At 39.2% G+C, this 12,203-nt stretch overlaps 1 protein-coding gene across 3 annotated transcripts in view; it reads right to left on the bottom strand.

Annotated features, from left to right (window-relative positions):
- CRYBG1 (crystallin beta-gamma domain containing 1) overlaps positions 1-12,203 on the bottom strand; it is a 326,501-nt gene that overhangs the window by 14,723 nt on the left and 299,575 nt on the right. For all 3 annotated transcript variants that reach the window (XM_040350181.1, XM_040350182.1, XM_040350183.1), the window contains 6 exons: positions 9,692-9,818; positions 6,482-6,514; positions 5,561-5,673; positions 3,392-3,521; positions 1,522-1,661; positions 466-589 (listed from right to left, as the gene is read on the bottom strand). In XM_040350181.1, the coding sequence (XP_040206115.1) occupies positions 466-589; positions 1,522-1,661; positions 3,392-3,521; positions 5,561-5,673; positions 6,482-6,514; positions 9,692-9,818 (667 nt within the window). The remainder of the gene's footprint in view (positions 1-465; positions 590-1,521; positions 1,662-3,391; positions 3,522-5,560; positions 5,674-6,481; positions 6,515-9,691; positions 9,819-12,203) is intronic.

Genomic DNA, 12,203 nt, shown 5'->3' with positions numbered 1-12,203 from the left:
CGTATGTAATCGGATCAGTCATCCGATTACATACGATTTAGATTGAACACAATATAAAAAAAATCAGACACGATTTTAATACGAAAATCGGACACGATTTTAATACGATTTGAAATCAGGACCAAAAATCGTGGTCAAACACGATTTTTTAAGCGATTTTAAATCGTATCAAAACGGATGCGGATCAAATCGGATGCACTTGGGGACCTACATTAATGAATGGAAGTGAATGGATACGTTTTGCCATACAGATTTGTACGATTTCAAACCTAAAATCGTGAGAACAAGTAGGATGATAAAATCGTGGTGTGAATGCACCCTTAACTGAAATACTGTATAACTGAATGAATCCAAGCAAGTAGTACATTAATCCAATCAGTATTTAGCTATTAAAAATACTTTTGAATTATCAGGCATTTTCTAATAAAATGAAATCTTCAAGCTTCTTTGGTTGTCTGTAAATACCTGTCGAAGGGGACGTAGTGATCCGATTCTATTCCAGCCACTAAACTGCCGCCACTGTGCGATCTTACTTGGTGAAATTAACAGTTGTCGACCTCTGTAATTAGCGTATTCATAAAACACCCATCTGTAAGGAGAAATGTCTACATTATGACAAGGCATTAAGGAAACAGACATAAAATACTCATACAAAATCATAACGAATCATAATGCAGGTATTTTCCTAAGTAATTACGTTTAAATTATTTTGTTTCAATGATAGTAATGCCAATGTATCATTACTGAAAACTACTTTTTACAATTTTCAGTATTGATGCAATGGCATTGCTATCATTAATTTCTTTTTTATCATTAATAAAATAGCACTAAGGGACCATAAACCATTGCCTATTGCAATCACACTCATGCAGGGCGAAACTACTAATCTTATAGGTTTACATTTTTAAATAGATGATAAACACAGAGCAAAAGTAATAACTATGAAAAGAATGCACAGCTAATACTTGCACCATATGTAAAGCCAAATATTTTATTATATTCTACCTTACACACAAACATAGATTCTTCAAGAAAACAAACAAAAACTGTTGGGGAACAATTCAAGTCCATCCAAATTGAAAGCCTCGGGTTAAAGTAATTGCCAATAGGTGCAAAAGTCCGGTTGTATACAACTATATCTACACCTTATCTTATTAAATAATTGCCTCTGCATTCGATTATTACTGGTTTTGGTAATAAATTAAGCTGTGAAGGGCAAGTGCAGACTGCCATGGAGTCCACTCCCACCCCAGTAGCAGGTGATGCAAATCTTAGAGGAAGGGTCGTACACCGCTGGTATCATCCATAAGAAACTTTATTGGAGACTTCTCAGACAACATAGTTCTGCCATTGTGTTTTGTCTGAGCAGTCTCCAATAATTTTGCCTGTGGATGATACCAGTGATGTGCCACCCCCCTTTTCAACTGGCATAGAATTGTATTACTCTCAAAATAAATCAAAAGCATATGTCCAGAGCACCCTCACCCCACCTTACATCAGATGTCAAGAGATTATACTCACATTCCTCCAAGGACCTCAAGAGACATTAAATCGGGGGAGTAGCCTGTTGCCTGCAGATCTGTTGATTCTTTGCTAACTTTTACTCTTCTACCTTTAAAGTTTTCCTTTCCAAAAAGTACTGCATCCGGCTCTGAAAATTCCTGTTGGAATAAATATTCTCAGTACAATAGCCACACATATTCTACTGGCTGAACTCTTTGCAATAATATCCAGATGGAAAACAAATGCAATTCCTAGCATAAGGGATATTACAGCAAAATTAAACATGATAGCTGAATATGAAAGAATTCTTGCAAACAGAGATGGTAACGCCTCTAAATACGAATCCAACTGGTTTATTTGGAAAACTATTTCACTTACAGTTTAATCACCTAGTTTATATGCAGGCAAGATTTTTGAAGCTTAATTTGTTGTACATCAAATCATCATTGATTTCTTCCCTGTTGACATCTTTATACCATGATATTGTTAAGCATTTGAGCGGAGGGAGCATCACAGTGGGGAGTGTCGCCCCCTCCCAGGGCACAGTTTGTCCCCATTGCGGTGCCCGGGGGGAGGCATGCTCCCTCCATAACTCCTATAGCTGCATTCTATTGACAACTCCATTGATTAATGTTACTTAGTGTTGTGAATTTTATACAAATTGAAATATGTACTCCACAGAGGTCACATTTCAACATGTCTTCCTGCATTAATGTCTACATGTGTTGTGAAAACCTTGTGATAAAATCGCGATAAAAACGATTGAAATTAAATATTCTCAGTACAAAAAGATTTCAAATGTTACCTGTGTAGCCGCTCATAGACATGAGATGAAATCACATGATAGAGACACTTTTGGTGGTCTTAAGCTGGCCATAAAATGGACTGACCTGTGCCCACTGACTGTGTTGATGGGGAAATAGAGCCATTCAGTAAGGCGATTTCTGCTGAAGAGTTCAGACTGTCTGATACTTCACTTTTCATAATAAATAGATAGCATAGAATAGCCTTTTTTTGTCTTTTCTGCCAAGCCATCCCAATGGAATTATCTGTCACTTTAGTTAGTTCATGGAACCTTTGAATTTTCACTTCTCAGTTTAAAAAAAAAAAAAAATGCGTTCTGAGAGCTGACTCCCTATAACATCATGTGACCCTCCAGAAGCTTCTTATCCCATCAAACACTGCCTTGCTGTACCACACCTCCCTCAATACTATACCACCTCTTTTTTATTTCCACTCACTATCCTACTTCTTCATGCAAGGTGGCCATACAACATGCAATCAGATTGTACAGTCACCTTTAGCTCTATTATCAAGGGCCTGTCTATGTAGTGCAAGGGCCTGCCTGATTTGATACAAATTGAATGGATTGTTCAGGTGGGTCCTCCCATTCCACAGTTTTGGTAAATCTAAAGGAAATTGTACGTATAGTGTACGATCAGATTGCATAGTGTATGGCCAGCTTTATACAAGTACATGGGAGGAAGACATTTAGGCTTCATTGCTCTTGTAATCCAGGTCCAGCTAAGGGAGGGGGAGGGTCTAAACACACAAATTTCACTTTCATGACCCATTCACACAGCGTAGTGAATAGAGCGCACCTTTTTTGTTGCGTTTTTTTCCAGGACACGCATACGGCAGCTCAGCTCAGAAACCCGTTGAGATTAATAAAGCAGGAGGATCGCCTAAATGCCTTTAGTTGCCTATCAAATGCATCAAACCTGCTTTTATCAATGGCTAAAATATTAGACCACCCTGCTGCCACTGGCTAGTTACACAGTGACAAGAACGTGTTTAAATGAAATGAACCAGAACATAAGAGAATAAAATACATAGCTAGCAAAAAGAACTACTTGCAACATGAGAAATTAGTGAATACTGTACTTACATAGGCTATCATCTTTAAAGACCTAATACTTGTATCGTGTGGGCATCCCATAGCACATAAATTGGGAAAGGTGCCTTCTTCTAATACCCAGAGATTGCCTGAGAAGTCTGCTTGGTCATACAAAGTCCACCTAGAAAACAACACTCATGACTGAAATTGGAAATCTAAGATAATACATAATTTAACAATACAAAATAATAAAAAAATAAAAATAAATGTTGGAAGTTCCTTATTAATGGTCATATAGTGGAATGCTAACAATACTTTAGACATGCCATAAAAACTAATCAAACGTGGAGCAGTTAAAGCCGATTTTCTGTTTCAAATGATTTTAAACCGTCATTATCATTAGTAAGATTTTTTTTTGGAGGTTTGAGAAGACATGGATGTGAGAAACTTTCAGTTGTAAAACCTTCAGGTCAAAAACTTCCCTATGTGATCTATTTTCTAGTGTACGCCACAACAGCAAACTATTACAATATCATACACAAAACAAAATTATTCCTCTGCTAACCACCCCCCCCCCCCCCCCCGCATAAAAATGTCAAACCAAGACACTTTTTTTTTTTTGCTTTTGAATGGAGGATTGAAGTCAGCAGAGCTTCACCTTATTCACGAAGTTAAAGTGTTACTAAATCCACAACAATAAAATCAGTGTGTATATGCAGTAAATAATGCTCGTTATACTCACTGTGGAACCTAAGGGGTGTGCATTGTGTAGAAAGGCTATTTGATCCTGTCTTCTCTGACCCTCCCCTTTTTTTTTACTGTCCCAAAACAAAGCCCTAGGAGGCACTCTGCGCATGCTCAGTTTGGTGTGTACTGTATAGAGAGGATTTTTTTTCTTTTTGGGAGGGTGCATGTGATCAGCACAGGGCCAATCAACACTGTCCAGGCAGAGAGGGTCAGAGTCCCTGCAGCCTCATAGGACAGTCAGAGGAGAATGAAAACTCCTCCTATAAGCTTTAACCAGTGCTTAGCCGAACACTGATAAAAGTCACAAGACTGTGGGAAACCAGATATAGTGACTGCAGGGTCATGGGTTCAGTAACACCAAGTGAAAACTCCTTTTGCAAAGTGAAAATTCACTGTGAATGAGGTGCAACAGCGTTGAGTTTAATTCCTCCAATCACATGTGAGAATGTTTTTAAGAAGTTTCATTAAAACATGATTTTGCAATCTTTGCAAACTGAATTTGCACTTAAAGTGGATGTAAACCCTCCATAGTGAAGTGAACAGCCTTAGACGATACACAGGGATGAACCAAATCTCCCTACATAAGTTTTACATGTATATCTGCTGTCTTCACATTTATATACTGTTTAGAAAGTTCAGATCGTGTTAGGAAATGTTCTCTTCCTGTTTAACAGAGAGTGTGATGTCTGGCCATACAGCCAAGATAGCTAAAATTGCTGATTGGAGGAAAGGCACACATCCCCCTCTCCACATAGGCAGAGAATCTCAGTAGGTGTTTTGTAACAGGGCCAGTTCCCTGCTAATCTATTTTAGTAACCTGTGCTGACATAAATATCAGGCTGCTTTTATCTGATGTGTCCGAGAATTTGTCAGGAGTTATCAGGCTGATAACAGAGGAATGGTTCAGGAGAGAGCTATGGGGCTCTTTGAAGAAAGATAACAAAATACTGCAGATATGTGCCCATCTCAAATTTCATGAATTGGGTTTACATCCACTTTAAGATCACCTCGTTAAGATAAGTAAACATTCATTTTGCAAAGTGAATATGCGCCCTACTTTAGTAAAATCAACCTCAATGTCCACAAAAGACCTACTAAACATACACGTGTCGGCATTAATAATGTATGTTATAATGCTTACTGTTCAAAACTTGAATCTTGTGCAGATTGTCCATGCATTTACAGTATTACTATAGATTAATAGCAGGAACTGTTGCTTTCACACTGTACACATCTACATACATTATTTGAATGTATAAACCACAAATGTATCTTTAGGAAGTGCAGGACAGAAAGAGGGACCATATACAGTTTCCAGCTCATCAAAATAGCAGTATGTCATCTTTACTTTGCTTGCCCCGTCCCTGTTGTGCATAAGAATATATTTGCCGTTTGCTGAAAATTTAGCACAATATATGCTACACTTTTTGAGTTCCTAGTTGCTTGAATCTCTATTATGCATTTGTATCTTACCTGCCTGAAGAAATTTTGCAAGACATTATTTTAAAAGAGTCGTCTATGTTATTCACATCTTCTTCATATATTTGATTTTGACCTTGGAAGTCAGGTTCTGAAAACACTTCGACCTTAAAAAAATCAAATGAAAACAAAAATGTCATAAAAAATACCAACTGATCAGAACAGAATGTGAAATGTATTGTTTGTTTTAATTGTTATGCCACGTACACACGATCGGTCAAACCGATGAGAACGGTCTGATGGCCCGTTTTCATCGGACCAAAACGATCGTGTGTAGGCCCCATCGGTTATTTATCCATAGGTTAAAAAAAAAGCAATCTTGTTTTAAATTTAACCGATGGATACCTAACCGATAGAAAAAAAAACGATCGTTTGTAAGCACGTCCATCGGTTAAAAATCCACGCATGCTCAGAATCAAGTCGACGCATGCTTGGAAGCATTGAACTTCGTTTTTTTCAGCACGTCGTTGTGTTTTACGTCACTATGTTCTGATGGTGTGTAGGCACGACTGATCATCAGTCAGCTTCATCGGTAAAACGATCCATCAGACCGTTTTCATCGGATGGACCGATCGTGTGTACAGGGCTTTACAGTTTCCATCAGGACAAGCCAGTAAGGGGCAAGATACATCATTAGTAATTAAAAAAAGAATCTTTATAAAATGTTCTCTTTTTACCATTTACCTACATGATCTCTACAGTTCACTATTTATAAGTCTATTCATTTCTAAAGTGTGATTATCAAGACTTACTTTCAGTTACAAGCTAGGAAGAAATAGGTCTTCGATTTTCTGCCATTGTTTTATACAAGAGGCCGAGCTTCTTAAAAATACCATTTTTGATATAGTTTAGTAAAACCACTAATACAGAGACATATAAAACCATTACCATATTGGGAAAAGTCGCTATTCATACCTTAAAATGTCCCCATGGACTATCAAGGGTTTCCTAATGAAGAAGAAGAAGAAGAAGAAAAAAAAAAAAAGACAAAATATTTATATGGAAACAATAATATTCTTTAAATACTGCATTCAGGAGAAGCCTACTAAACAAATCATTTTAAAATGTGTTCTTTTAAAGCTTCCAATCATGTGCTAAGCGTCTTTTGTTTAACCATCCTCCCACCCACCCTGGTCTCCCTTTAAATTGAAATTTTTTATTTTTTTTTAATTGACAGATAAACAAACTTGGTGATGGCACCAAGCAGAAACCAATCTTTACTCAAGACATTTTTACTGGTACGGCTTTTTCAGTGGATGATCTACAAACGCTCAACCAACAGTTTATAACGCTCAAAGGGAGAGAAATTTGTATTTATCCACTTGCTGACCAGGCATTCTCTGGCACTTTTCGTTTACATGTAAAAATCTGTATTTGTTGCTAGAAAATTACTTAGAACCCACAAATATATTTTGACAACAGGGGTCCTGCCAGACGTCATATTACAATGGGCCTATACAGGATATAGTGGAGGGGGGCACCTATAGAGGATATAGTGGGGGGTTCTATAGAGGATGTAGTGAAGGTTGTAAGTTGGTGAACCACAAAGATAAACCAACTCCGTATTCTCCACGGTGATCTGGCTGTCTCAGGAACAGGCAGGGTCTTTACTATGGAGCAGCCCTGAGCAGGCAGACAGCTCTCTTTACACAGTTCTGATCGCCTTGAGGCAAAGTCGATTCTGCCAGCTACCAATTCTTTTTTTTTTTTTTCAAATTCAGATTTTATTTAGAAAAATGTATTTCCATTTTACAGACAAAAATACAAAAACAAGGGGGCGTGGTCTGGTCCTGGTCTCAGATGGCCGCTTAACTCCCCAAGAAATGATAGCCCAACAGCATCTCCAGCACACAGAAGGGCCCGTCTCTTAGACTAGGGAAAATTCCTGCCTACCTCTTGCAATCACCTGATTAAGGCCAATAACTTCATCTCAGTGACTGTTCTCTATCCGCTATTCACTACCTCAATACCACTGTAGCTCCAGTTCTCCACTCCCTAACTAGCTACTTAATGAAGTAGTTACTTAATTAACCCTACCAACCCCCACGGCAGGAGAAGAGCGAAGATTACAACACCCCAAAACATTAATTAACTTGCCGCACAGATACGAAAGTCCCCCAGCGACACGTACAGTATGGCACTCTCAACAAGAACGTGGCCTAGCTCCATGACAGACAAAACTCATACATCCTGAAACCCTGACTTACTCCAACTAGGACTCATATGACCTACAACACCACTCAGAATGCCCAACCAAAAATACAAAAACAAAACTACCCACCTCGCAGGGCGGAACAAACAATCCAACGACACAACACAGAAAAAAAAGAAAAAGAAACAGGGGCAAGGAGCACAATCATCATTAAAAATGGTCTCTATCAAAAATGAGGATGCATGCACTATATCCACTTGGACCATATTGCATCAAACTTCCACATGGTGTTCCTAATATAGTAGGTAGTGTTTTTTAAAGAGAATCTATTTGTAAAGCTCTGTTTATCTATTCATAAAGAGAAGGGGCCAAGGGGAAGTCTTTGTCTGCGGGCTATAAGTAATGCTCTCGAAACAGTGAGCCGTAGATTCTGATTGATTAAAGATAAATCCACATGACCAAGTAAACCGGTAAGTGGGTCAACCAACAAGTTAACTCCAAAAGCTTGTCAAGTGTCCCTACCATCTCAGTCCAGTATCTTCTCAATGTGCGACAGCGCAATAGAAGATAAATAAAGGACCAAGATCCACATCTAGCACAGCAAGGGACATCTTTCAGGCTAATGTTAAAGAAGAATTTAAGAGTTCTATAAGCTCCATGTAAAAATAAATACCCGCGTAAGTCTATAAGAGGGAGAGAAGGAAACACTCTGAAGGGATTACACCCAGCTATGGTTAGGAATAGAGCCTATCGAGACGTACCAAAGGAAACCTCAAGAGGAATTCATTTAATAATCCATTGAAGGTGTCCAAAATCAATCTCTTAGTTGATGACGCATTAACAATAGGGTTAATGAGAGGCATGGAGGAAAAAGAAACAAATTCCAAATTAGGCTGAGCCTTAATACTGTGCCTAAGGCCAGCCATACCTGGTGCAAATTTCTTTCCTGCAACCACGGGTTGCAGGAAAGAAATTCGCACAAATTTCCCATCAATAAAGACAGTGTGGAATCAGCAATTGTCTTCTCTCAGTAGGGGAAGCCATCCCGGCCGGGGAGAGGGACAGTGATTATCGCTATCAGGTTGTACCCAAGTTTATTGATCAACCAACTTTCAGCCTGTACATTCAGCCTGCCCATTAACAGTTCAAATCTTGGCCGCTTCCTACTGAACCAGCTGAGATTTTAACTGTGTTAAGTTGGAGATATTGATAGAACCACTTAGGATTAACCTCAAATTCTGCCACTAAATGTGCAAAAGATTTTAAAGTATCACTATCATATCTTTTCCCCCATCTCTGGAATCCCTGGAGTTTACAAATTTCAAGAAAAAGGGGACAATCCAAAATGGGGGTAAATGTAGTAAAGGAGAAAATACCCAGTATTCTTTTGTCACATCCCATATTTTGCACATTAAGAAAAGAGTAGGGATGATACCTACAAAGCCCTTCAAACTGGCATTCATGACAGTACATAAATGTTGGTGACCTACACTCATAATTGAGCATAGGTTGTAGGATGATTTAAAGGACATCTCAGAGTTCCACCCTGCTAGATGTTGTAACTGGGCTACTAAGAAGTAGATCCATAGATTAGGGACAGACACATTTTCTGCATCAATAGGATATTGTAAGAATTCTAATTTTATCCTTGGTGACTACCTACTCCAGATAAAGTCCCTAAATAAAGAATTAATCCTCACAAAGATCCTCGGGGGTATTCACGTAGGAGAATTATGGAGAAAATACAGCTACCAATAAATAATCTGGACTGAGAACTGTCTTTGACTGCTTGGTCTGTATTTTGGGAGTACACAAAGAGGTTAGCCGGTCATAAAGGGTTTAAAAAACTCTGCTGCATATGACTGGATGTTTAAGTATCTGTAGAGCTAGCGTAAAATGTACACCACTACTAAATCAAACCCACATAGTGTCCATTTTTTTTTTTAACAAACCGTACAATGGAACTGACATACCATAAGAATTGGCTGTACAGAAGAGATTTTGCAGCTCTTAGCTCCCCAGTCACTAAAGTTAGAGTACATTCCTTTTTCCAGTATGTATTGTTCCCCCGTAAAGTCAGGACATTCGTAAGCCACCCATCTGTTTAAAAGTAAAAACGAATTGTTAGTGCAATCTAATATACAACCAAATAAATGTAAAATTTCATCATTAGAGCCCTTTCACACTGGAAACACCTATAGCGGAGCGTTAAAATAGCGGTAAAACACCGCAATTTTACAGCGATTTCAATTCATTTCGATGGAGAGGGTTTTGGAGCGTTTTAATAGCGCTATTTTTACCGCAAAAACGCACCAGTGTGAAAGGGCTCTTAAATGTAGTTTATTGGCACCCTTAAAATACCAACAGTTTTGATGTAATCCACATATTCAAATATACTTAAACTAAAAAACCTCTACATTCATAACCACTTTTTCCTAGTGTCAGATGATCACTTGGTTGAATACAACAGTAAAAAAGTAAGAAAAAAAGTTATACAAGATAATAGTGCAGAGCCTTAGCATTAGCCTAAACCTAAAGAAAATCTAAAAATTGATGCAGCTCTGTAGTTATTATTAGTTATAGTTTCTTAATTATTAACAGTGCAGTGACATAAATTTGTTTCAGACTGCTGCAGTCTCTGTACAGCAGAGCTCAGGATGGGACAGGAAGAAGCAGCAGCAGAAAAAGCCAATAAGTTTGTGTGATGACAAGCGGCATTCTGATAGAACCAAACTCACAGAGAGCTGAGCTCATGACTGTTCTGCTTTTCCTTCACTGTCCAATCACAGGCTTGGAGCAGGTTCATGAGAGCCATGAGTTCATGAGTGGGTTAAATGATCCTGGCTGTCATTCATACTGGAAGAATGAATTTCTGGCTGCGAAATAGAACTACTTCATATTTTAAAGAATTATCTTTTTTTTTTCTTTAATTATTTTTGACTGAAGTTTGCCTTAAAGTGCAACTCTAGCCAAAACCTTTTTTTAGGTTTGGACACAAGATTTAAAACCTGTACTAGATGTTTATTGTTATCTGCGTCCACTATAACTAAAACCGGGAAGTGGGGGGACATTTTCTCAGCAGGAAAACATTAAAGCGGTGTTTCACCCTAAAAAACAAGTTTCTAGCATGCCATCAAGCATACTAGCGCGATCTACAGTACGCCATTCTTTTTTTTTTTGCGCCGTACTCAGTTTACTGCCGTAATGAAGTTTCAGACTCCCCGTGGGGAATGGGCGTTCCTATGCACAGGGAAGATGATTGACGGCCGGCTATGGCGCGTCACGCTTCCCGAAGATAGCCGAAATAGGACTAGCCTCATCACGGCGCTATACGGCACCTGCGCACAGACATCGGAGCTGACTGCGCAGGCGCCGTGAAGAGGAAAGTCCTATTTCGGCTATCTTCGGCAAGCGTGACGCGCCATAGCCGGCCGTCAATCATCTTTCCTGTGCATAGGAATGCCCATTCCCCGCGGGGAGTCTGAAACTTCATTACGGCAGTAAACTGTGAGTACGGCGCCAAAAAAATAAATAAAGGCGTACTGTAGATCTCGCTAGTATGCTTGATGGCATGCTAGAAAAAAAATATGTTTTTTTAGGGTGAACCCCCGCTTTAATAAGTAAACACCTGCAAAGCGAACATCCTACTTGCCTTTAATAAATCAACTCCCAGCACTGAGTCAGGCCAAGTGTGTCTAAAGAAATACTTCTAAAATTGGCCACTTTTATTAAATGAAATAATAGAAAATTTCACATCTCTCACCAAACCAAACAACAAACAACACATTTCTATATAAGAGTTTACATGATTTTTTTTTTTACTGCCAAGGGCACACAGGAAATTACAAATCATTGCCATGCTGACAAGAGACATCTTCTGACAAGTCTGTTATCATATTAGGTGTGACCCAGGAATGTATGCAAGTATGTCATAACAGAAGAAGCTCAGACCTATCTGCTTAATTAACCTGCTTCAACATTTCCAATTCAGATTATGTGGTTTTCCAGTAACCAAATCAGTATTTGCTGCAAAATGCTTAAATGGGACGTGATCAGGTATGTAGTGGTGGCTGTAGTTTTTTTTTTGCGGTGGCAAACAATCCACCTGATGCCACCCCCCTCCCCAGTCGGGTCACGGATGGCATTAACCAATACCCCCCCCCCCCCCGGTAGGCAATTCAGTCGGGGCCCCGCACTTAACCCATCTCGCAGGCAGCAGCTTCTCGATGGGCTGCGGGTGACTGCTTTGTCAGTTCCCCTGAGCCTCCTCCCGGCACCCAATCCGATCACATCTCCTTTCGGTCCATCAGGTGAACAGGTCTCATGACCCACTTCCTGATTGGACAGGAGGAGAATCATTGTTACAATAGTAAATATTCATTCCCTATCGTCACAGAACTGGGTGGGTTTGGGGGCAAAGTGCTCTGTGCCCCATGCCCACCCTTTTTTGACCCTTTTTAGAGAGGGCAGATGCTGTGTAACGTA

The sequence above is a fragment of the Rana temporaria genome, chromosome 4 (assembly GCF_905171775.1).
Source record: "Rana temporaria chromosome 4, aRanTem1.1, whole genome shotgun sequence".
Lineage (NCBI taxonomy): Eukaryota > Metazoa > Chordata > Amphibia > Anura > Ranidae > Rana > Rana temporaria.
This window is presented reverse-complemented; position numbering and strand designations above follow the sequence as displayed.